At 41.9% G+C, this 26874-nt stretch overlaps 1 protein-coding gene across 1 annotated transcript; it reads left to right on the top strand.

Annotated features, from left to right (window-relative positions):
- Nucleotides 1-2650: 2650 nt before the first annotated feature.
- On the top strand, nucleotides 2651-26558 carry LOC116901062 (histo-blood group ABO system transferase 2-like). The gene is given in 9 exon segments (XM_032902635.1): nucleotides 2651-2809; nucleotides 3929-3996; nucleotides 6457-6683; nucleotides 13743-13812; nucleotides 14885-14941; nucleotides 23185-23220; nucleotides 23714-23848; nucleotides 25876-26067; nucleotides 26069-26558. Coding segments are annotated over 9 exon segments (1434 nt in total).
- The last annotated feature ends 316 nt before the right edge of the window (nucleotides 26559-26874 follow it).

The following is a 26874-nucleotide window of genomic DNA, read 5'->3' as shown; positions in this document are numbered from 1 at the left end:
TGAGGCACTTTCCCAATTTCTCTTCTCTTAGTTTGAGTGTATCTGGTTTTATGTGGAGGTACTTGGTCCAGTTGGACTTGAGCTTTGTACAAGGTGATAAGAATAGATCAATTTGCATTCTTCTACGTGTTTACTGTCAGTTGAACCAGCGCTATTTATTGAAAATGCTATCTTTTTTCCACTGGATAGTTTTAGTTCCTTTGTCAAAGATCAAGTAACCATAGGTGTGTAAGTTTATTTCAGTGTATGGTTTTATAAACCCAAACCTTGTTCTGGGATGGCATACTTCAATTAGCCAGAGTAGTAAGCCAGAATTAGTACCAGAGAAGCAAAATGCAAGGTTAGTACATTTAAAGAAGGGCCAGAGTAACAAGATTTAGTGGATTATGTGTTTGTTTTCATTCTGACAGTTGGTGCTGTATATGTGCAGAATTTTACAGACTGAATGATACTTCCCTCAAGGATTCAGATGTGCTAAGGTCTGGGTCCCTGTTACTTTACTCATTTTGGGTTTCATTTTCTCCATTTTCTGTTTGTAATAATATTACATAGGAGCTTGGGTGTACAATAAAGACTTTTGTTTTCTTGATCCTGAATGATTGTCCCTCTCAGGCCTTTAATTTTGGTACAGTCATCCACATCCATATTTCTGCCTCTGTCTCTTTTCTCTTTCTTTGATAAGTTTACCACAAATATTTATCTACAATCTTAGTGTCATGAATCTTCATTGATGTGTTATACCATGTTATTACTGATTTGAAAATCTTTTCCTTTTAAATTCAGTAGGACATATTAGAAAAAAATATCCTTTAAGTCTTAAATTGTGCACTGACACTGATCCAACAGCTCCCTCCACCCAAATCCCGTGGGGGACAGAACTGAACACCCAGAGGTTCAGACAATCCTGAGACCACAGGACAGTCCACCACTTCTGTCCACCCCTCCCACATCCCTGACCCAAGAGGAAACTGCATACTTCCTCTGGATACAGGAATATAGGAACAGTCAGTGACAGGAACTTTCTGGGTCCAGCCTGCACCTGGAACTGAACTGAGCTAGTCACATAGTGCCCTGCACCCAAATCCTGTGGGGAAGAGAACTGGACCCTGAGAACTCAGAGGAGACTACACTCTGCCCACATTCTGGACCCAAGATGAAATCGTCTGGGGCCATCTTGTACCCTGTGCACAGGGACTTAGGAGCAGTTGGGGGCAGGAGCAGTCAGGGACAGGACTGCGTGGGTTTCTGCCTGTGCCAAGAGCTGAAAGTCAGTTGCCAGTAGTGCCTGCACACCTGAAAGCAGAGCTCTCTGTTCCTAAAACTGGCTGAAAGAAAACAGGTCTACAGGAGTGCTGACACACAGGTACAGGAGGTCAAGCCACTGTCAGAGACAGCAAGACAAGCTAACACCAGAGACAATCTGATGGCAAGAGTCAAGTGCAGGAACCTAAGCAACAGAAACCAGGACTACTTTGCATCATCAGAGTCTAGCTCTCCCACCAAATCAAATACTGGATATCCAAACTCGCTGGAAAAGCAAGATTTAGATATAAAATCACATTTTATGATGATGATAGAGGAATTTAAGAAGGATATAAATAACTCCCTTAAAGAAATACAGGAAAACACAAGTAAACAAGTAGAAGCCCTTAAAGAGAAAACACAAAAACCTCTTAAAGAATTACAGGAAAGCACAACCAAACAGGTGAAGGAATTGAACAAAACCATCAAGGATTTAAAAATGGAAATAGAAACAATGAAGAAAGCACAAAGGGAGAGAACCCTGGAGAGAAAACCTAGGGAAGAGATCAGGAGTCATAGATGCAGGCATCCCCAATAGAACACAAGAAATAGAAGAGAGAATCTCAGGAGCTGAGGATACCATAGCAAACATCGACACAACTCCCAAAGATAATCTAAAGTGCAAAAGCTCCTAGCTCAAAACATCTAGGAACTCTAGGACACAACAAGAGGATCAAACCTAAGGATAATAGGAATGGAAGAGAGTGAAGACTCCCAACTCAAAGGGCCAGTGAATATCTTCAACCAAATTATAGAAGAAAACTTCCCTAACCTAAAGAAAGTGATGCCTAATCATACAAGAAGCATAGAGAACACCAAGTAGATTGAGGCACAAAAGAAATTCTCCCATCACATAATAGTCAAAACATCAAATGCACAAAACAAAGAAGGATTATTAAAGGCAGTAAAGGAAAAAGGTCAAGCCCTTAAAGAAACTACCATATAAAGACTTATCAGAATTACAGCAGACTTCTCACCAGAGACTATAAAAGACAAAAGACCCTGGGCAGATGTCATACAGACCCTGAGAGAACACAAATGCCAGCCCAGGCTACTATATCCAGCAAACCTCTCAATCAACATAGATGGAGAAACCAAGATATTCCATGACAAAACAAAATTTACACAACATCTTTCTACAAATACAGCCCTACAAAGGTTAATAGATGGAAAACTCCAACAGAAGGAGGGAAACTAACCATAGAAAAAACAAGAAAGTAATCTTACAATGAAACCAAAAGAAGAGAGACTCACAAACATAATTGCACCTCTAACAACAAAAATAACAGGAAGCAGCAATCATTATTTGCCGCGCCTGCAGCAGAGATAACCGAGCTCCGGGGCAGACATGATGCCTGAGTGGGAGCCGGTTCGAGGGTTCGCACCACACGTGGTTAAGCCCCCTGCTTGGGTGCGGCGGACTCCAAGAAGATGTGCACCTGGATTTGCCCCCTGCTGCAAACCTGGCGCTGGGCTGATGGGCATCTGGGTCATGGGAAAGATCATTGTCAGCACTTATTTCTTTATTCCTTTTTTTGTTTGATTCTGAGTATGATCTTGGCAAGACAGAGACTTCCTCTAATAATAGGACAGAAGGTCTTGATCTATTTTTGCTTACTAATACCACAAGCTTTCCTACTTCCTCTTTATAGCAGACAGAGCCTCTGATGATAGGGACTCCAAGGTTGTAGATTATGTCTTCTCTTATAGATAAGGAAATCAAAGATTTAACAAAGAATTATACTTATAAGGATAGTGATATTTTTATTAGGGTGTTGGTAGAATTGTTGAGAAATGATTCCTTGAGCTTTGGGTCGGCTATGAATATTTTACAGAGTATAGAAACAGGTGGTGACAACCAGGTACTTACAGGGGACCATATGTGTATCGACCAACGGATGCTCCATTACCATTTACTGGAGAATATGATTTGAATTTTGATAGGTGGGTTACTAAGGATGGATATAGGGTCAGGTATTTGTCACTGCCTTGGTCAGAAAGATTGACAAGAGCCTGTCCTCCTTGGTGTGTGCTCTCAGAGGAAGAGAAATGGGAGGTAAGGTCACAGATCATCAGATACTTTAGACAGGGATCAGACATACAATATTATTGCCCCCAAGCCTTGATGTACATCTACAGGACTAACAAAGATGGGATCAAAGGGTTAACTAGAGCGTTGGAACTAGGTGCACAGACCTGATGGCGTAAGATATGCTAGACTTGCGGTCCCCTGAAACTTCCTCCTTGGTGTGAAAAACGGAAAACTAGACTAGGCTGGCTGACTGCGGCTAGTCTGAAAATAAAAAAGCAAGCTGTACCTTTTTGCAGAAAAATCAAATATTTCTGGCCATGGTCCAAGATTGTTATGCAATGAAAATTGTGTATAAATGTCTGATGCTCTCTTAGTAAAGTTGCAACAGTTGACCACACTCTCTCTGTGTCTGTGTCTCTGTTCGCCATCCCGTCTCCGCTCCACGCGTGTCCTCAACAGGGGTCCCCCCGCGGATCCTTGGAACCTCCAAGATTGCCGACCGCGGCAGCTGGCGCCCGAACAGGGACCCCCGGACACGTGCATGCTATTGTCTTCTTGTGCTTTTCCTGTTTGTCTTATATTCTCTTGCTTTAGAACTGCAATCGCTACAGGAGCGGAACGGACTCACCGCAGGGAACTGCAGTCCCGCCTACAGAGAAGAGGTAGGTGAAGGTGAGTCACTCATTATGGGAGGAACGGGCTCAAAAGGACAAAAAATGTTTGTCTCAGTATTACAGAGGCTCTTAGCAGAAAGAGGCTTCAAAGTCAAGGAAAGTATTGCTGTAGAATTTTATCAATTCCTCATGAAGGTTTCCCCCTGGTTTCCAGAAGAAGGAGGTTTAAATCTAAAAGATTGGAAGAAAGTAGGTAGAGAAATGAGAAGGTACACCGTTAAGCATGGAGAAGAAACCATTCCTAAACAGGCATATCCCATATGGTTACAGATGAGGGAAATCTTGACAGAACAGTGGGATTTGGTCTTGTTATCAGCTGAGGCACAATCAGAGAAGGATGTTGAGGAACCAGTGTATGATTTGCCTTTAGTGTTCCTTCTTCAAACTACCAACGACCCTATCAACGATATCAGTGGAAAGTACTCCCCCAGGGGATGAAAAATAGTCCCACATTATGTCAAAAATTTGTGGATCAGGCCATTTCTTCCATCAGGAAAAAATATAAAAATTCATATATGATTCATTATATGGATGATATTGATAGCCCACCCTCAGAGGGCCATAGTGGATCAACAATTAATTGACCTCGTAAATGCTTTGGAGGAATTTGGCTTGATTGTCTCTGAGGAGAAAATTCAGAAATATGATAATTTAAAGTATTTAGGTACCAATATTAGAGGTAATAATATAACATATCAGAAATTACAGATAAGACATGATAGATTAAGAACATTAAATGATTTTCAAAAGCTTTTGGGTAATATTAATTGGATCAGACCCTATTTGAAAATAACTACCGGAGAGTTGAAACCATTATTTGAGATACTTAATGGAGATCCTAACCCCATATCTACCAGACAATTGACTATTGAGGCCTGTGAGACATTAAACAAAGTAAATGAAAAATTGACTCTAACAAGGGTCCAACGCTTGGATCCTGCTGAAGAGTGGTCCTTGTGCATTCTAAAAACTAATTATACCCCCACAGCCTGCCTGTGGCAGAATGGGATATTGGAATGGATTCATTTACCTCATATTTCGCATAAAGTTTTGGTTTCTTATGATACCCTATGCACTCAATTGATTATCAAGGGAAGATACAGGTCTAAGGAATTATTTGGAAGAGATGTGCATAATATTGTCATCCCATATAATAAAGCTAAACTGGAACAATTATTACAAGAAAATGATGAATGGATCATATCCTTAATTGGCTTTATAGGGAAAATAGTTTTCCATTTACCTCAGGACCCAGTTTTAACTTTTGTATTAGAAAATGAGGTGATTTTCCCTAGAGGATATTCTAAAACTCCATTAGAAGATGGAATCAATATATTCACTGATGGGTCCTCAAATGGACGATCAGTGGTGTGTATACAAAATAGGGACCCCATTATTAAGAAGAATTCAGAATATTCAGCTCAACAGGCTGAAATTGAAGCAGTCTTAATAGCTTTTACAGAAGTGAAACAGGCTTTCAACCTTTACACAGACTCCAAATATATATTTAACTTGTTTCCGGAAATAGAGACAGCAGTCCTGTCGCCGAGAACCAAGATTTATCTCAAATTAAAACAGTTACAAGAATCTATTCAGCAGAGACAAAATAAATATTTTATAGGGCACGTGAGGGGCCACTCGGGGCTTCCAGGTCCTATAGCCCAAGGAAATGCTTTAGCAGATTCACTAACAAAAATCATGCAGGCTGTAGAGACAGCTAAGAAGAGTCATGATCTACATCATCAGAATGCTGCTGCACTTAGATATCATTTTCAAGTTACTCGTGAACAGGCACGAGAAATAATTAAATCTTGTCCTCATTGTCCAGATTGGGGGCATGCATTAAAGATGGGAGTTAATCCACGAGGATTAAAACCTCGCATTTTATGACAAATGGATGTGACTCACATATCAGAGTTTGGAAAATTGAGTTATGTCCATGTCACAGTGGACACCTACTCAAACATGGTGTTTGCCTCTGCCAGAGCGGGAGAGGCAGTGAAAGATGTAATACAACACCTGATACAGAGTTTCTCTTACATGGGTATCCCGAAGAAAATAAAGACTGACAATACACCTGCCTATGTGGCAAAAACCTTAGAACATTTTTATCAACAGTGGAACATAGCCCATGTCACAGGAATTCCATACAACCCACAAGGGCAAGCCATTGTGGAACGTATACATCAGAATATTAAAGCACAGATTCAAAAGTTAAGGTCAGCAGGTAAGTATACAACTCCCCATCATTTGCTTAGCCATTCCCTATTCGTTTTGAATCATGTAAATACAGATAACCAGGGGCTTACAGCCGCCGAAAGACATTGGGCAGAGAAGGAGAGTGCTCCTAAACCCCTGGTCAGATGGAAAGACCAATTAACTGGCCTATGGAAGGGGCCAGATGTGCTAATTGCCTCTGGGCGAGGCTATGCTTGTGTTTTCCCACAGGATGCCGAATCACCAATTTGGGTCCCAGACAGACTCATCAGGCCAGCCAAAGGAAACGGACATCCGTCCCCCACGCCGAAAGAGGCCGAACCGCCAGATAATGCGGAACCTGGCCAAAAAGATCAAGGCGACTCGCCTAGAGCTGAAAATGAAACCACGCCAGACGCTTGATAGACAGAACAAACCACTAATAGAACATCCAGAACTGTTCCGACTGGTTGCTTCTAGTGAGAAACTTTTGCTGAAGAAACCAGGAGCTGCTGATTATGATGCTGTTTCAGTTTCTGCTTGTGTTACCTATCCCTATGCAATATTAGTAGGATTGCCACAATTGATTAGCATAGATAAGGTTGAATCTATTTTTAGTATTAAGTGTACATCATGTAAGCTGACTAATTGCATTGATTCCACTGTATCAGGATCTGTTATATTGATTGTCAGGAGACCTCCTTAAGTTTTGTTACCGGTAGATTTGGGAGATGAGCCATGGTTTGATGATTCTGCCATCCAGACTATTAGGTATGCTACGGGTTTGATTAGGACAAAAAGATTTGTAGCAGCCTTAATTCTAGGTATAACCGCTTTGATAGCTATTATTACTTCTTTTGCTGTTTCTACCACTGCTTTGGTTAAGGAAATGCAAACTGCCACTTTTGTTAATGATCTCCATAAGAATGTTACCCTTGCATTATCAGAACAGAAGATTATAGATTTGAAATTAGAAACTAGATTAAATGCCCTAGAAGAGGTAGTATTAGAATTAGGACGAGATGTTGCAAACATTAAGACTAGGATGGCCACACGCTGTCACGCTAATTATGATTTTATTTGTGTGACTCCTTTACCTTATAATGCTACAGAAGAATGTGCTACAAAGCACATTTGCTAGGCATATGGGATGATGATAACATTTCTTATAATATTCAGGAATTGACGTCCTTAATCACAGAAATGAGTAAACAACATGTAGATGCAGTGGACCTCTCTGGATTGGCAATATCCTTTGCGGATGGAGTTAAATCATTGAATCCAATCGATTGGACACAATATTTTATTTTTATTGGAGTTGGGATTTTACTACTTGTTGTTGTACTAATGGTCTTCCCAATTGTATTCCGATGCTTTGCAGATTCCATTCCCCAGGTTCAAGCAGATCTCAATTTGGTGCTTTTAAAAAATAAAAAAGGAGGAACTGCCGCGCCTGCAGCAGAGATAACCGAGCTCCGGGGCAGACATGATGCCTGAGTGGGAGCCAGTTCGAGGGTTCGCACCACACGTGGTTAAGCCCCCTGCTTGCGTGCGGCGGACTCCAAGAAGATGTGCACCTGGACTTGCCCCCTGCTGCAAACTTGGCTCTGGGCTGATGGGCATCTGGGTCATGGGAAAGATCATTGTCAGCACTTATTTCTTTATTCCTTTTTTTTTGTTTGATTCTGAGTATGATCTTGGCAAGACAGAGACTTCCTCTAATAATAGGACAGAAGGTCTTGATCTATATTTGCTTACTAATACCACAAGCTTTCCTACTTCCTCTTTATAGCAGACAGAGCCTCTGATGATAGGGACTCCAAGGTTGTAGATTATGTCTTCTCTTATAGATAAGGAAATCAAAGATTTAGCAAAGAATTATACTTGTAAGGATAGTGATATTTTTTTTAGGGTGTTGGTAAAATTGTTGAGAAATGATTCCTTGAGCTTTGGGTCGGCTATGAATATTTTACAGAATATAGAAACAGGTGGTGACAAACAGGTACTTACAGGGGACCATATGTGTATCGACCAACGGATGCTCCATTACCATATACTGGAGAATATGATTTGAATTTTGATAGGTGGGTTACTAAAGATGAATATAGGGTCAGGTATTTGTCACTGCCTTGGTCAGAAAGATTGACAAGAGCCTGTCCTCCTTGGTGTGTGCTCTCAGAGGAAGAGAAATGGGAGGTAAGGTCACAGATCATCAGATACTTTAGACAGGGATCAGACATACAATATTATTGCCCCAAGCCTTGGATGTACATCTACAGGACTAACAAAGATGGGATCAAAGGGTTAACTAGAGCGTTGGAACTAGGTGCACAGACCTGATGGCGTAAGATATGCTAGACTTGCGGTCCCCTAAAACTTCCTCCTTGGTGTGAAAAATGGAAAACTAGACTAGGCTGGCTGACTGCGGCTAGTCTGAAAATAAAAAAGCAAGCTGTACCTTTTTACAGAAAAATCAAATATTTCTGGCCATGGTCCAAGATTGTTATACAATGAAAATTGTGTATAAATGTCTGATGCTCTCTTAGTAAAGTTGCAACAGTTGACCACACTCTCTCTGTGTCTGTGTCTCTGTTCGCCATCCCGTCTCCGCTCCACACGTGTCCTCAACAGGGGTCCCCCCGCGGATCCTTGGAACCTCCAAGATTGCCGACCGCGGCAATTATTCCTTAATATCTCTTAATATCAATGGACTCAAATCCCCAATAAAAAGCCATAGACTAACAGACTGGGTAGGTAAAGAGGACCCAGCATTTTGCTACATACAGGAAACACACCTCAGAGACAACGACAGACACTACCTTAGAGTAAAAGTCTGGAAAACAACTTTCCAAGAAAATAGTCCAAAGAAACAAGCTGGAGTAGCCATTCTAATATCGAATAAAATAGACTTTCAACCAAAAGTCATGAAAAAAGATAAGGAAGGACACTTCATATTCATCAAAGGAAAAAAATCACAAAGATGAACTCTCAATCCTAAATATCTATGCCCCAAATACAAGGGCACCTACAGTCATAAAAGAAGCCTCGCTTAAGCTCAAGTCACACATTGCAACTCACACAACAAAACACCCCATTCTCATCAATGGACAGGTCATGGAAACAGAAAGTAAACAGAGACATAGATACACTAACAGAAGTTATGAACCAAATGAACTTAACAGATATTTATAGAATATTGCATCCTAAAACAACAGGATACATGTTCTTCTCAGCACTTCATGGCACCTTCTCCAAAACTGACCCTATAATCAGTCACAGAAGAGGCCTCAACAGATACAGGAAAACAGAAATAATCCCATGTATCCTATCAGATCATCATGGACTAAGGGTGGTCTTCAATAACAACAAAAATGACAGAAAGTCCACATATATATGGAAGTTGAACAACACTCTACTCAATGAAAACTTGGTCAAGGAAGAAATAAAGAAAGAAATTAGAGACTTCTTAAAACTTAATGAAAATTAAGGCACAACATACCCAAACTTATGGGACACAATGAAAGCTGTGCTAAGAGGAAAACTCATAGCTCTGAGTGCCTGCAGAAAGAAACAGGAGAGAGCATATGTCACCAGCTTGACAGCACACCTAAAAGCTCTAGAACAAAAAGAAGCAGATACACCTAGGAGGAATAGAAGGCAGGAAATAATCAAACTCAGGGCTGAAATTGACCAAGTAGAAACAAAAAGGACAATACAAAGAACTGTCAAAACCAGGAGCTGATTCTTCGAGTAAATCAACAAGATAGATAAAACCTTAGCCAGACTTACCAGAGGGCACAGAGAGTGTATCCAAATTAACAAAATCAGAAATGAAAAGGGAGACATAACTACAGAATCTGAGGAAATTAAAAAAAAACCCATCAGATCCTACTACAAAAGCCTGTATTCAACTAAACTGGAAAATCTGTAGGAAATGGACAATTTTCTAGACAAATACAATGTATCGAAGTTAAATCAGGAACCTGTAAACAATGTAAACAACCTCATAACTCCTAAAGAAATAGAAGCAGTTATTAAAAATCTCCCAGCCTAAAAGAGCCCAGGAACAGATGGATTTAGTGCAGAATTCTATCAGACCTTCATAGAATACCTCACACCAACACTGTCCAAACTATTCCACAAAATAGAAATAGAAGGAGCACTACCACATTCCTTCTATGAAGCCACAATTACGCGAATACGTAAACCACACAAAGACCCAACAAAGAAAGAGAACTTCAGACCAATTTCCCTTATGAATATCATTGCAAAAATACTCAATAAAATTCTTGCAAACTGAATCCAAGAAAACATCAAAATGATCATCCATCATCATTAAGGAGGCTTCATCCCTGGGATGCAAAGATAGTTCAATATACAGAAATCTGTAAATTTAATCAACTATATAAACAATCTGAAAGGAAAAAAATGATCATTTCATTAGATGCTGAGAAAGCATTTGACAAAACTCAACACCACTTCATGATAAAAGTGCTGGAAAGATCAGGAATTCAAGGCCCATATCTAAACATAGTAAAAGCAACATATAGCAAACCAGTAGCTAACATTAAACTAAATGGATAGAAACTTGAAGCAATCCCACTAAAATCAGGGACTAAACAAGGCTGCCTACTCTCTCCCTACTTATTCAATATAGTACTCGAAATCCTAGCCAGAGAAATTAGAAAACAAAAGGAGATAGGGGGCTTATATCTGGGAAACTGGGAAAAGGAATAACATTTGAAATTTAAATTAAAACAAATATCCAATAAAAAAATAAAAAAATGTGCACTATTTGATTTTTCGTGGGCCACCTAATGTGGGTGTTGAGACATCAACTTGCGTCCTCTGCTAGTGCAATGTGCTTGCTCTCACTGTCTCTCTCTCTCTCTCTCTGAACTGCTGAGCCATTTCATCAGGCTTTTTTAGATTTACTTTTATTTTTTGAGAATTTTATACATGCATATATATGCTTTGATCAAACCTACCCTATATTTTTTTCCTTTCCAGCTCCTCCTATATCCCCCACTTTTGTCACAATTTCATGTGATTTTTCAAAAACCAAAACCAAAACAAAACACTAAATCCATTTAATGTTACATGCTTTCCCTTGGATGTAGGCTCATCTATTGGAGTCTGAGCAGTTCCTCAGGGGCTGTCTTCCTGAAGAAAATGTATTCTTCCCTCCCCAGAAGCTCTGAGTGACCAATAGTTCCTTAGATAAGAATGGGACTTTGTGATGCCTTCACCATTAATGCTGGGATTTTTAGTCAATGATTTTTAAGAAAGTGGTATGTGCATGCACCTCTCTCTCTCTCTCTCTCTCTCTCTCTCTGTCTCTCTCTCTCTCTCTCTCTCTCTCTCTCTTTCTCTCTCTCTCTCCCTCTCCCTCTCCCTCTCCCTCTCTCCCCCCTCTTCCTCTCCCTCTCCCTCTGTCTCTTTCTGTATGTGTGTGTGTTTGTGTGTGTGTGTGTGTGTGTGTGTGTGTGTGTGTGTGAGAGAGAGAGAGAGAGAGAGAAAGCTCATGAGTATCATTAGAGAGTACAAAAGAGGGCATCAGGTGCCCTCCTTTATCATTTTCTACCTAATCCTTTGAATTAGGGTCTGTCTCTGAATCTTAAGTCTTAAGTTTCCCAGTTCAGTTGCAATGCAACAAACCCCAGTGATTCTCCAACCCACCTGTTGTGAGTCTCAACATCATTGTGCTATATAAGGAGTGAAAAAAGGGAACACATGTCTCTCATGAATCCTATGTAGTTGAGGAGCAAAATGTATAAACATAGAAAGCAAAGAGATCTCCTTGTTTAAAGTCTAACAAAGTTTATCTAAATGGTCATGCTTTATTAGATATAAAATATATTTTAAAAGAACATTCTTAGACGGTGATGGCAGAAGCCATTAACCATAGCACATGGGCAGCAGAGTCTGGTCTAATGAACAAGTTTCAGAACATCAAGGGCTACACAGAGAAACTCTGTGTCAAAAAAAAAAAAAAAGAAAGTAGTCTTTTATAAACTTATGTTTTTATTTTATGTCTGCATGTATATCTGTTTACCAAGTATATTGTGTGCTCACAAAGGCAAGAAGAGAGCATTGAATACCTTGCGACTGGTGTTGATGACCTTTGTGAGGTGACAAGTGGATGTTGGATCTTGAATTTTTAGAAGAAAAGTCAGTGCTTTTTAACTATTGAGCCTTCTCTTCAGTCCAAAATTTTAAAAAGAGCAACTATTACACAATTAGGCAAACATTAATTTTAGTTAGATTTCTCTATAGTTAACCTAGTAACTACCCAAAGGGGGAGAAAAACACGAGGAGAAGAAATACGTTCAAATGTCACCTTCTTGTTCTAGAGTATTTTAGAAATCAGTTGTTTCATTGTGGGTAGATTTGGAGACAAGGAGAGAAAACATAAGTTACAAATGAGATGGCTCAATAGGTACAGGTCCTTGCTGCCAAACTTGATGACCTGAGTTCAGTCTGTAGAACCCACATCATAAAATGATAAAAGCAGACCCTGCAAGTTGATCTCTGACCTCTACTTGTACTCCCTGGCATGCACAGGTTCATAAACATACAATTAAATAAATATATAAAATGTACAAAACAAAGTATCCTATCAGGTAGGTGAGAGGGAAAGTTACTGGCTGGGACAGGGAGAGGTAAACATTTTTAGATATAAGCCTTAAAACATGTTATGTGAATATGGGTGTGCCTGTGATGGTCAGAGAATAACCGTGGGTATCCATTCTTGCCTTTTCTTTGTTTGAGGCAGGGTTTCTTCTGTAGTTCCTCACATGGTAGGCCCTGCTTTCTTGCCTGTGAACTTTCATGGATTTTCCTATTTCCCTTCTATCTCATCACAGGAGTGCTGGGATTACACATATTTGAGTTTTACGTAGGCCCTGAGGATATGAACTGAGGTGCTCATGCTTGTGTGGCTGTGGGAAAAGCTTTACTGACTGAGCTCTTTCTCCAGAGATGGCATATGAATCTATTTAGACATATGTCTTTTAGGACTGATTATGATAATATATAACTTCTAGAGAAATAAAAATAATCTGAGTTACTAGTGGTTCAGAGAAGTGCTGAAACACTTACATAGTACACATCTGCCCTGGGTTTCAACCCTAGGATGAGTCTAATTTACTAAAAAAGACCAGCTGCTGTCTCTGTGGATGCAAGCATACATTGTACAGATGGGAGCTGGCCCTGGCTTCCTGTGATAGAGCCAGCAGCGGCACAAAGCTACTCATTTTGGTTATTGTATTATACCACAGTAAGAAAGGCTCAGTGCTAGGAGGACCTAGGACCCCTGAAGATTTAGGGGAGCAGCTGGAGTCATGAGTTGGAAGTGGGGCAATCTTTTCTCCCCTTTGAGTGTTCAATGGGGCTGGGGATCCAGCTGAGATTTGGACTGCTGAGAAAGAGTGGTAGCTGTAGGGAAGAGGACAACCTTTGAATCTCAGGAGAGGCTTGGAGGGGAGTCAGGCCCAAGAAGCTGATGAGTAACTGGATTCTGTGCTGCTGTTTTTCAGGAGGACCAAAGTGCTACTCACTTCACCTTGGAATTCTTCCCTTCATAGTGCTTTTCTTAGTCTTCTTTGGGTAAGAAGACACGCTGGTGAGGAAGAGTTGAGACCCTGTTGGGAACCCTGAGCTGTGTGTATCCCTACTAGCACAGTGATGATGTGGTTGTTTTTGGTTCAAAACCCAGAGCTTTTGCTTGTCCACAATGGTGAAGCCCCTGATTCCATAATAGGGGACTGGAGCTAATAAGCAGTCATTTGGCTTTATCTGTGAGGGTGGGCCTGGGGAAGGAGAGGAGGGTAATGTTGTTTTAAAATTATATAAAATGGCTTTCTTTTATCCCCCAGTTGTTCCAGCACTGCAGTACCCCAAGATATCCGATAGATATCTGGCCAGAAACATACATCTCAGTTCCGTGGCGGCTTAGTGTCCCAGCTGCCACATATTCTCTTAAACTTAATTTGCCACAAGAAAGAGCACACAACACAATAACCTCTGATCCAATTGATAAGATATAATTGCCCACCTAGACATACAAAGCCCTGTACACATCCATCCTTTAAGAATATTCATAACACCCTGTAAATACACAGAGTGGAATCTTAACCTCAACCTCCATGGTTTCTCTGCAGCTTTCTCTCCCTTGTTCCAGTCTCCTCCTCCTCCCTCAAACTTTCCTCCCGCCCATCCTTCCTCTCGTCCAATGACAGGCCTCATTCTATTTTGTACTTGCCTCACCTGCATAATGACATCATACCACATGGTAGGCCTTGGAACTGGACTTCAGCATTCTTCCTATGAAGATAGTCTGTGAAGCATCATGAAGTAGATACTGCTCATCTACTGGGACTTCTGTAAACACAGTCAGAACATGTTCCTGAGGCGGTATTGGGTTGTAGGGTCTGGCACATTTTAAAGACTGTTTGCAACTACTTCAGTTGTCCAGATGCAGGCCTTGTTCCCAAGGTCCTTCTTGCCACCTCTTCTTCCAGTGGGTTGAGTATGTTTAGTCCTATGTCCTTGCCATGCATCCCCACTGAGAACTTCTCTGCTTACTTTGCTGAAAATAGTAGTGATTTGGAGGGAGGAACAGACAACTGGTCTCAGGTGTGTGTCATAATAGCTGCTGTTATACCTATCCTTCTTACAGCTATGGGCTCCTGAAACCCAGAAGCCAGGAGTTGGGAGACACAGGAGCTGTGAGCAGGTGAGTGGGCACTGGAATGTGTGTGTGTGTGTGTGTGTGTGTGTGTGTGTGTGTGTGCATATGATATTAATATGTGTGTGTTTGTGATATGTGAATGTGTCATTCATGTGTGTGTAGATGGATGGGTAACTTGCAGGATGAATTTTTTGCTAGATGCTACCTTGTGGCCTATACCTATATGGATAGCTCTAGACTTTCCCTTTTGTATATATGTGAGTGGCAATATGAACAGGTTCTTTTCCCCAGTAGCCTGTTCAATGCAAGGTCTTTTGTATTCTATAACTGGACCCATATTGGGGGCCAGTCCATCTCCATCTTCCCCATATTCTGTCAGTCTGAGTTTTGGGAAGGCTTTCCCTGGCATTACTTTTCATTCCTGATTCTGCTGTACATCAGCCACATGCTCGTCTGTCTGTCTCAACCTTACTTTTCTACTAGTACATAATTATCCTTCAAAATTGAGTTGGAACTTGCCTGCTGACCCCCTCCAGCAGCTGATGACTATGTTCCTGATCAAGCCATTCATGCTGTTGAGCTGAGGCTCTGGCCTTGATCTTTGTCTTTGCTGTGCTTCCCACTAGACAGCTTCCCACCTACTTTTTTTCTCACCAAATTCCTCTAGTGTCTGTTTTCCCTGGCTGCAAAGCACTCTGTTCAATCCTCATTTATGTTTGGAAGCAATCACACCTTTGATGACTGTGTCTCCAGAGGTCCCTAGGATTGGCTTTGCAGAGGTAGGTAGGTCTCTATGGAGTTCTCACATATTTTTGGTGGTTGAGATTGTCCCTGGGCTGTGGGTTGGGCTTCCTGTCAGTGTTGCTGGAAGGTTCTAGACCAGTGAATTATTACTTGTTATCTCAGGCTGCCAGAAGCTGAGTTTGAAGTCATCCAGCATCATTGCCTTAGTTTAGTTCTTCGATGACAGGACTAGAGTTCACTTCTTGATGGGAAGGGGCTGGGAATCTCAGTATTTTGGAATTCCTTTCCTGCTCAGGTTCCACTCTGGAGTGGTTGATGAGTGTGGGGCATTGAACCTTGACAGCAGTGTTTTACTTTTGCATTTACAGTGTGCCTGTGCTTGACTTTTATGCTATGGGAATAATGCTTGGAGTGACATGTACTGTACTCTTCTATAATTGTATTAGATGCACTATACTTTCAGGCACAACTTTGCCTTTCCACCAGGCTCTGTGTGCCTGAACACTAAATCCTCCTGGAACACTAAACCAAACCTATCTCCTGTGTTCTCTTTCTGCAGCATGTTTGTGGGAAAGCTGAATGTCCGGGAAGTTGTCACCCTGTCAAGGTATCTGAAGTTGTCCTTGTTAGATTTTGACTTCTGTGAGCAGACACCATGATCAAGGCAACTATCATAATGGACAACATTTATTTGGGGCTGACTTACAGGTTCATTGGTTTAGTCCAGTATCATCACAGTGGGAGCATGGAATTATCCAGTCAGGCACAACACAGGAGAAGCTGAGAGTTCTATATTTTCAAGCAAAGGCAGATAGGAGAAGAATGGCTTCCATACAGTTAGTTAGGAGGAAGCCCTATGTAAGCCCACAGCCACAGTCCATACATCCTTCAACAAAAAATATCTCCTAATAGTTCCACTCCCTAGGTCAAGCATATTCAGACCACCACATTCTACTTCCTAGCCTGCATATGCTTGTTTAAACACATGAATTTGTGGGAGCCATACATAGCTATAACATAATTAAAAATTTTTAGTTCAACTTCCAAAGTCTCCATAGCCTATCACAGTCTCAATGATCCTAAAAAAACCCCATAGTTCAATGTCTCTTTGGTGATTCATCTAATCACACAACTGTAATCCCCAAAGCAAGACAGGAAAGCAGTTGAGCAAACCTCAAAATCTGCATCCCCATGTCTGATGTCAAACCAGTCTTCAGATCTTGACCCCTTTTTATCTTTGTTGACTGCAACAAACTTCTTTCTCCTGGCCTGGTTCCACTCCCTGTTGGCAGCTTTCCTAGTCAGGTATACCACAGCTGTTGCATACTTAAAACTCTGGGGTCTACAAGGTAGCTCCAACTCCACAGCTTCTTGTTCCAATGTCTAGGATCCAAATGTGGTCTCTTGGGCTCCTCCAAAAGGCTGTGTCACTTCTCTAGCTCTGCTGCTTGTAGCACTGTTGGATTTCATTGATTCTACTGTGTGGATTCAGATGTTCTTGGTGGTCATCAAATAGTATTGACATCTCCAATATGTTGGGGTTTTCTGCTGCAACTAGGCTTAACCAATAGCCTCTTATGCACTATCTTCATGGTGCCAACCCTAAAATTCTTCACATGATACCTTCAGTCCTGGGCTGTCAACTGTAACTGTGACTGCACCAATGGATTTCCCTGGACTCTCACAGGGCCAAAATTCAGCTGCTCTCCATAATCCCTTAACATCTTCATACTACCAAGTCCTGCTTCAGTATGAGATACAACCTTGGCTATTTCTGGGACACAGTTCCTTTTTGATTTCAGAAAACATTTCTCAGAAGATTCCATCTCAATGATGCTGGTCTCTTCTTAATGACCACTAATTTCTTAGATCCAGCTAATCAGCATCAATTGTCCCAGGATTCCTTTCTAGTTTTGACTCTAAAGCCAGAACCATGAGGCTAAAGCTGCCAAGTCCTGCTCCTTGCTCAGGCTGGAATATGACCCCCATTATCTATTACTAGATTTCTGTTTTCCAATTGCTATGCTTGGAACTTGAACTCAGATCTGCAAGGATCTATCTCCTCAGTGCTAGGATTAAAGGCATGTACAACTAAATTTGGACTTAAGCATTTCTTCACCTAGAACTTACTGTGTCCCAGGCTGGCCTTGAACTCAGAGATCTACTTGGCTTTGTCTTCTTGGATTGAATATGTGTAGTACTATGCCTGAGCCTAAATCTAGCTGGGTAAGATCTTGCCCTAAAGTTACCACTCCATTAATCTGTTTTTCTTCTTGAACATAGGATTCTGCTTCATTTCACTTCGTAGTGCCCCTTTATTACTTGAAACATTCACTTTATATTTCTATTTTCTTATCCTGCTCCTTTTTGTTAAAATGTTCTTCTTCATAAGAGTGAACTTTAACAGGTCAGAATTTATACCAGGCTGTTTTGAGACTTCTTTTTGTCAAAGTAATTGATCTAAGTCTCTTCACATCAACCTCAGGCAGACTCTTTGAACATTAACAAAATGCATCCATGTACTTTAACAAATTATAAAAAATAAGTCTCTAAGTCACATACTAAAGTTCTTCTCCAATGACACATCTTTGATCAGGTGTGCAGAGTTCAAATCATCCTCAGCACCAATGTTTTCCATATCCCTACTAAGATGGTATATTGAGACACACTTAAAGTATTCTACTGCTTCCCATATCCAAAGTACACACATCCACAGTCTTCTAAACCACAGCATGATTAGAGCTATCACAGCAATACCCCAGTCCCTGGTGCCATCTTCTGCCCTGGTTAGGGTTTTGCTGCTGTGAACAGACACCATGACAAAGGCAACTCTTATAAAGGACAACATTTAATTGGGACTGGCTTACAGGTTCAGAGGCCCAATCCATTATCATCAAGGTGAGAGCATGGCAGTATCCAGACATGCATGGCAAAGGAAAAACTGAGAGTTCTCCATGTTCATCCAAAGGAAGCCAAGGAACAGACTTCCACAGGCAGCTGGGAAGATGGACTCAAAGACAAATCTGTAGGATGATGTTGTTATGCAGGTGAAGGCAGGTACCAGATAGAATAAGGCCTGTCATTGAACGAGAAGGAAGGATGGGTGGGAGAAAAGTTTTAGAGAGGAGGAGACCAGGGGAGACAGCAGGCAAGAGAACATGGAGGCAGATGTTAAGATTCTTCTTTGAACATTTACAGGCTGCTATGAATATTCTTAAGGGATAGATGTATACAGGATTTTGTATATCTAGATGAGCCAACTGTATCTTATCTAGGTGGGCAATTATATCTTACCAATTGAATCAGAGGTGTTGTGTGTTCTTCCATGTGGTGATTTAATTGAGTTCAAGAGAGTGTGTGGTGGCTGGACACACTGGGCCACCACAGAATTGGGATGTGTATGTCTGGCATGGTGTCAACATGCCTTGGGAACTAGGTGGGTAGAGAAATTGTTGCCAGGCTCAGAGAGGATCCATCGACTGTGCGATATGGGATGAAGCTAAGTGGGTGAGATGCTTTGCTGACTGAGATGAAAATATCTAACATGTCTTGTGGGACCATGGTGCTGAATCTAGTGCAGGGTAAAAGAAACTTTTTTTAACTTTTTACTTTACCACAACACAAATCCTTCCCCTGCAGTGACACACTTTCTCCAAAAAGGCCACATATCCTTTAACAAGGCCATACTTTTCAATAGTCAACCTCTTGGGCAAAGCACATTCAAACCACCACAGGCCCTTATATTATACTCTGTAGCACTGGGCAGAGTGGTGTAGAGTGTTCTCTCTCTCTCTCTCTCTCTCTCTCTCTCTCTCTCTCTCTCTCTCTCTCTCTCTGTGTGTGTGTGTGTGTGTGTGACATGGGAAGCTGGGAAGTACCTTTCTGTAAATGAAGTGTAACATATAGCCTTAAACTTTTTTTTACTAACTTCATGTACTTTGGCTTTTAAAGAGCCAGGCTGACTCATCTGATACAGAGCTGAGTTACTTTTTATGTATGTCCCACTATTCCAAGGGTAATTTGTAAAACACATGAGTCTAGCAGCCTCCCCATTGTACCTGTTCACTGCAGCAAACACATTCTTCTGGTTCAGTCATCATCATCATCCATGTTCAGAATATTTAATCATGTAAACTGAGCCCATTGACTATTGAATCCTACTAGGGACCCTGGCACCCAACTTGCCCCTTCTTTATTCTTTCTCTGAGCATGGCTACTCAGGAATAGTGCCTCCTAGAAACGGAGGCCTGCAGAGTTTCTCTTTGACTCATTGACTAAGGTTTAATCAAGCCTCATCCTTGGTAATTCATACCCTGTGTTATCTTTTGGCCCATTTTCTGTCTTTTTAGGGAAAAATATTTATTTTTTGATTTGTATGTATTAGTATTTTGACAGCATGTATGCCTATGCACTGCAGTTGTTCTGTTCCTAAAGAGGTCAGAAAATGTAATCTGTGAATTTTATCTTGGGTATTCTGAGCTTTTGGGCTAATATTTATCAGTGAGTGGGTACAATGTGTGTTCTTTTGTGATTGGGTTACCTCACTCAGGAAGATATGTTCTAGTTCCACCCATTTGCCTAAGAATTTCATGAAGTCCTTGTTTTTAATAGCGGAGTAGTACTCCATTGTATAGATATACCACATTTTCTGTATCCATTCCTCTGTTGAAGGGCATTTGGTTTCTTTCCAGCTTCTGGTTATTATAAATAGGTCTGCTATAAATATAGTGGAACATGTGTCCTTGTTATATATGTTGGAGAATCTTTTGGGTATATGCCTAGGAGGGGTATAGCTGGGTCCTCAGGCAGTACTATGTCCAATTTACTGAGGAACCTCCAGACTGATTTCCAGAGTGGTTGTACCAGTTTGCAATCCTATCAACAATGCAGGAGTGTTTCTCTTTCTCCACATCCTTGCCAGCATTTGCTGTCACCTGAGTTTTTGATCTTAGCCATTCTTACTAGTGTTAGGTGGAATCTCAGGGTTGTTTTGACTTGGATTTCCCTGATGACAAAGGATGTTGAACATTTCTTTAAGTGCTTCTTGGTACTTTGATGCTTCTCAGTTGAGAATTCTTTGTTCGGCTTTGTACCCCATTCTTCATATGTTTATTTGATTCTCTGGGGTCTAATTTCTTGACTTCTTTGTATATATTAGATATTAGCCCTCTACAGGATATAGGATTGGTGAAGATCTTTTTCCAATCTGTTGATTGCTGTTTTGTTCTATTGACAGTGACATTTGCCTTACAGAGGCTTTGCAATTTTATGAGGTTCCATTTGTCGATTCTTGATCTTAGAGCATAAGCCATTGGTGTTCTGTTAAGGAAATTTTCCCTTTGCCTATATGTTCAAGGCTCTTCGCCACTTTCTCTTCTATTAATTTCAGTGTATCTAATTTTATGTGAAAATCTTTGATCCACTTGGACTTGAGCTTTGTACAAGGAGATAAGAATCGGTCAATTGGGGGTTGGGGATTTAGCTCAGTGGTAGAGCGCTTGCCTAGCCAGCTCAAGGCCCTAGGTTCAGTTCTTAGCTCCAAAAAAAAAAAGAAAAAAAAAGAATTGGTCAATTGTCATTCTTCTCCTTGTTGAGTTCCAGTTGAACCAGCACTATTTATTGAAAATGCTGTCTTTTTTCCACTGGATGGTTTCATCTCCTTTGTCAATGATCAAGTAACTATAGGTATGTGGGTTCATTTTTGGACCTTCAATTCTATTCCATTGATCTACCTGCCTGTCTCTGTATTAACACCATGCAGTTTTTATCACTATTGCTCTGTAATACAGCTAGAGGTTAGGGATGGTGATTTCCCCCAGAAGATCTTTTATTGTTGAGAATAGTTTTCACTATCCTGGATTTTTTGTTATTCCAAATGAATGTGCAACTTGTTCTTTCTAACTCTGTGAAGAATTGAGTTGGAGTTTGCTCAGAATACCCAAGACACAATTCATAGGCCACACAAAGCTCAAGAAGAAGGAAGACAAAAGTGTAGATGCTTCAAGCCATCTTAGAAGGGGGACAAAAATATTAACAGGAGAAAACACAGAGAAAAAGTGTGGAGTAGAGACTGAAGGAAAGGCCATCTAGAGACTTCCCCACCTTGGGGTTCATCCCATATATAGCCACCAAGCCTAGACACTACTATGGATACCAAGAAGTGCACCCTGGCCAGAGCCTGTTATAGCTGTCTCCTGAGAGGCTCTGTCAGAGACTGACAAATAAGGATGTTTACAGCCAACCATTGAACTGATAATGGGATTGCCAATGGAGAAGAAAGGACTAAAAGAGCTGAAGGGGTTTGCAACCCCTTAGGAAGGGCAACAATATCAACCAGAACTCCCAGCGACTAAACTACCATCCCAAACACACACAGGGATGGACCTATTGATCCACCCACATATGTAGTAGAGAATGGCCTTGTTGGGCATCAATGGGAGAAGAGGCCCTTGGTCCTGTGAAGGCTTGACGCCCTAGTGTAGGGGGATGCTAAAATGGGGAGGAGGGAGGAAGTGAGTGGGTGGGTGGGTGGGGGATCACTCTTATAGAAACATGGGGAGAGGAATGGGATAGCAGGTTTCTGGAGGGAAAATCAGGAAAAGGTATAACATTTGAAATGTGAATAAAACATGTCCAGCAAAAGAAAAAAAGAAAATGTCTCAAGTCCCCTCAAACTGGAGTTACATACAGTTGTGGGTCTCCATGTGGTTGCTGTGAACTGATTTCAGTTGTTCTAGAAGAATAGCCAGTGCTATTATTGCTGAATGTCATTTCATCCCTGCTTCCTGGTTTACACACCATCATACAGCATTTAGCTTATTAGCAGAAGTGGATCTTGTCCATCCGGTCTTGGCATCCATTGTGGGGACAACCCACTGTAACACATTGCCCCAGGGAATTTTATGTGAAGCACTTTCAGCTGTTCTTGGGGCTGATATGTGTCTGAAAAAAGAAACAACAAACCCCCCAAACTTAGATTCTTTGTGCCACTAGCCAGGACAGCTCCAAAGCAGGCTGTAGGCCCAGGAGGGACAGTTGGTCTTTACCAAGGACAGACATGTTCAGTCTGATAGTTTGCAAAGTTAAGTAGTCCTTAGATTACTTTAAATCTCCTGGTTTTAAGTGGTAGGAAGGGTGTCATGACTTCTTCTCCCTACCTCATGTCAAGTAAGACTGTGATTTTCCTGCTTTGGCTTATCATTGGATCCAGGGATCATGGGTAGACTGGACAGATTTTTAAGAGTTTGCTACTGGGACTGGAGAGATGGCTCAGTGGTTAAGAGCACCGACTGCTCTTCCAGAGGTCCTGAGTTCAAATCCCAGCAACCACATGGTGGCTCACAACCATCTGTAATGGAATCTGATGCCCTCTTCTGGTGTGCCAGAAGACAGCTACAGTGTACTCATATACAAAATAAATAAATAAATCTAAAAAAAAAAAAAGAGTTCGCTACTGCTTGAACAGGTTTGTTTGTCTGGTGCATGGCTTCCAATGACATACATCCAATAGCCAACCTATCAAGTTCTGATGTTTTCTTTTTCAGAATGGCCTATTCCCAACCAAAGGTACTAGCACCAAGGTAAGTAGATTTAGTTACTTCATGTGTAGTATAAGAGTTCTAAAGGACTAAAGCATGATTTGGTTCAGTTGCACAGTAGTTCTGAAGCCCTGAGGCAGTTTCCTGTTTGGAAAAAATCCTAAACTGAAGAAAGAAACCAGACATGATTTTAATCCTTCTTGAGCTTGAATCTCCAACCCTCTTAGAACCTTTAGGTTGTCTGATTCAGTTCTGGAGCTCAGAGCATCTTCTGTCTCTATGCATTTTGGCTTCTCTCCCTTGCTTTCTGTCCCTGGCATCAGGGATTTTGAGAGATGTTGTGGGTGTGGTGGTAGTGAACTCAGTTGTTTTTATGGGAATATGTGGGAGTAATCAATGAGAGATACTTTTGTTTGGCCCATGCCCCATTCTCAATGGGTAATCACTTCTGGGGGCAGCTGAGTGTGTGGAATCTGAGACAGGTTCTTGCAGGCATGTTTGGTCACATGTTGCTGGTGGCTCTCTCCTCATGTAGTAGGAAAGATGTTCTTGTCTTGACACCTTGGCTGGCTCCTATCATCTGGGAGGGGACCTTCAACATCGACATACTAAATGAGCAGTTCAAGCTTCGGAATACCACGATTGGACTGACTGTGTTTGCCATCAAAAAGTAAGCAGCAAAATGGCTAGTGGAACATGAAAACATAAGTTTGATCCCTTATATATGGAAAAGTTGGGCATGGTGGTATCCCAGAACTATAGGCAGAGGGGAGAGACAAGTGACTCCAGGCCACTTGTTGAACAGGCTATCTAAACAGTGGGCATCAGAGTCAATGAAAGGATTCTGAACAACATAAGAGATTAATGGTAGAAGAAGATATCCAAAGTGTGACATTCACACATGCAAGTAAGCTTGAATACACACACACACACACACACACACACACACACACACACACAAATACACCCACACATATGGCATACTTATACCACCTACATATATGCACACACAATGATCAAAGTTTAGGCAAACAAAGCACTATACTTATATTTCAGATTCAGTTTTTGTAAGACTTGTTCACACTGTCACCTTCCTAAGCTCTCGTGGGCTCACAGGTGAATGAGCACAGATCTGCCTCCTTCTAGAATCCCACCCAGATCAGCTGCCCCTTCCTCTGTGCTCTTAATCAGGTGTCATTTGCATTTCTTAGCACAACTTTGAGGTCTTCAACCTCAGGGCTAGCAGCAAGGAACAGGTTGTTAGGAAAGCTGTGACCACTGATATGCCCTCAAATGTAGGACAAGGTGGACAGCAAGGGTAAGGTGAAATATTTAACCTCAGTCCTTGGGACAGTGAGTAGTAAATCTAGGAAGCTGTGACACTCTGGGTTAGGCTGCCTGTAGGCAGGAAACAAGCCCTGTGGGAACCTGTGGAAATCAGGATAGGGCAGCATTGCAGTGTGAAAGACTGAGGGTTGAGAGAAGCCATTTGTACTGTCTGCATATGAAAAGGGCTTTACACTTCCCTAAATTTCTGGCTGTGTTCCAAGGATACCTCTGAGGTTTTTGTGCTAATCACACTTGAAAGAGGTTTGGGACTCAGGAGGTGGGTATCTTGGGCACGTTGAGAATGTCTTTAGCTCCTAAAGTGAAATGACAGTAGTAACAAGACAGAAACACTACCTTGTTTATCTGCTGTTAAGTACATGAGCAAGATTCCTGACCGGTATGGGTAGGTACTTTGTGAGAAGAAGGCCTCTCATGGGACTAGCTGGTAGCCCCATGTTCACCTTTGCACAGAGAAAGCAACAACTTGCTGGTTTCTGACAGTGAAGTGGAGACTTGGTACACTTGCCAGGTGATGAGGATCTGTTATCTCGTGATGGGATGCATGATTCTAGGGCTCATTAAGGGAAGAACAGCCATCTGAAGCAGTTGAAAATTTCTTGGGCTGGGAGATGACATAGATCCTAGCCTATAAGCCTTTTGTACTTCTACCTGAGGGTTTTGATTTAGGCTTGTCCTTCTTTTTAGAATGTCTGTCTCCTCTTCCCTCTTCCCTTCTAAGACTGATTCTTGCTTTTGTGGAGTTCTTGTTGGGTGATTCTTGGGAACATAAGTGAATCACTGATAGTTGTGTGCACAGGCACCTTCAAGTCCTGAGGAGGAAGGCCTGGAATATAGAGACAATTTGCTTCTCTGAGACAGGGTCCTGGGTAGTGCCACAACAGAGGGGATATAGTACCAGCCCTCAAGGATCCATATAGTTCCAGAGTTTAAAAGTGAGGCCCTATGTAACACAGACTCTACTCAGGCTAATGCAAAGATACAGGGTTTGGGATATCTTGGGACAGAAATAGTGGGGAAAGGGACAGAGTCATGGAGGGGTGGCTTGCTGAAGGTTTGCCAAGACAAGAAATATATTCAGCCAATGTACCTGGAACTCCAGGTTTGGAGTTAGCCCTGCTGCCTGGCTGAAGTATCCAGGGTCTAGCTTAGCATTTCTTGCTAAGATGGGTTGCTGATAAATGTTTCTGCAGAAAACCAGGGTGATGTGAGGTACAGCCTAAAGACTGATCAGGACAACTGTAAAGTGGAGGGATCAAAGGGCAGTCATGGTTTCCTCAGCCTATCTGTATGCACTGGTATTGTTTAACTGTGTTAAACTTCACCGTGCCCTTTTGTCCTCCCTCACAGGTATGTGGTGTTCCTGAAGCTCTTCCTGGAGACGGCAGAGCAGCACTTCATGGTGGGACACAAGGTCATCTACTATGTCTTCACTGACCGGCCAGCTGATGTCCCACAGGTGCCCCTGGGCGCAGGGCGGAAGCTGGTGGTGCTAACTGTGCGCAACTACACCCGCTGGCAGGACGTGTCCATGCACAGGATGGATCAGCCACTTCTCAGAGCAGCGCTTTCAGCATGAGGTGGACTACCTCGTGTGTGCAGATGTGGACATGAAGTTCAGGGACCACGTGGGTGTGGAGATTCTCTCAGCGCTCTTTGGCACCCTGCATCCTGGCTTCTACCGTAGCCGACGAGAGTCCTTTACCTATGAGCGCCGGCCACAGTCCCAAGCCTACATCCCTCAGGATGAGGGTGACTTTTACTATATGGGAGCCTTCTTTGGAGGGTCAGTGGTAGAGGTGCACCGTCTTACAAAGGCCTGCCATGAGGCTATGGAAAAGGACAAGGCCAACAACATTGAGGCCGTGTGGCATGACGAGAGCCATCTGAACAAGTACCTGCTATACCATAAGCCGACAAAGGTGCTGTCCCCAGAGTACATGTGGGACCAGCAGCTGCTGGGCTGGCCCTCCATCATGAAGAAACTCCGGTATGTGGCTGTGCCCAAAAACCATCAGGAAATTAGGAACTGATATTTGAATTCCTGTTGAAGAGGCTAGCCCTACAGTCAAAGTGTACTTTAGGTTGTGCTGAAACTGGAAAGATTTGAGAGACATTGCTAAGAGTCAGCTTCTACCCCACCTCAGAGTTCAGTAGGCCCAGAACCAATTGGCTTACCAAAAACTTGAGCCCTGGAGTAACATTTACCTTCAGCTCCCACTATGTCTCTAAGTTCCTTGTATTCAATGAGATGGTAGATCCTTCAGAACATGGAGAAAACCTGTCATGAGTTTACCTGAGGCTCTGTGCATTCTTACTCAGTCTTCTCTTGTCCCTTCCTCTGCTGGA

The sequence above is a fragment of the Rattus rattus genome, chromosome 5 (genome assembly GCF_011064425.1).
Source record: "Rattus rattus isolate New Zealand chromosome 5, Rrattus_CSIRO_v1, whole genome shotgun sequence".
Classification (NCBI taxonomy): domain Eukaryota; kingdom Metazoa; phylum Chordata; class Mammalia; order Rodentia; family Muridae; genus Rattus; species Rattus rattus.
Note: the sequence above shows the minus strand (reverse complement) of the source record. Positions and strands in the feature narration are given on the sequence as shown.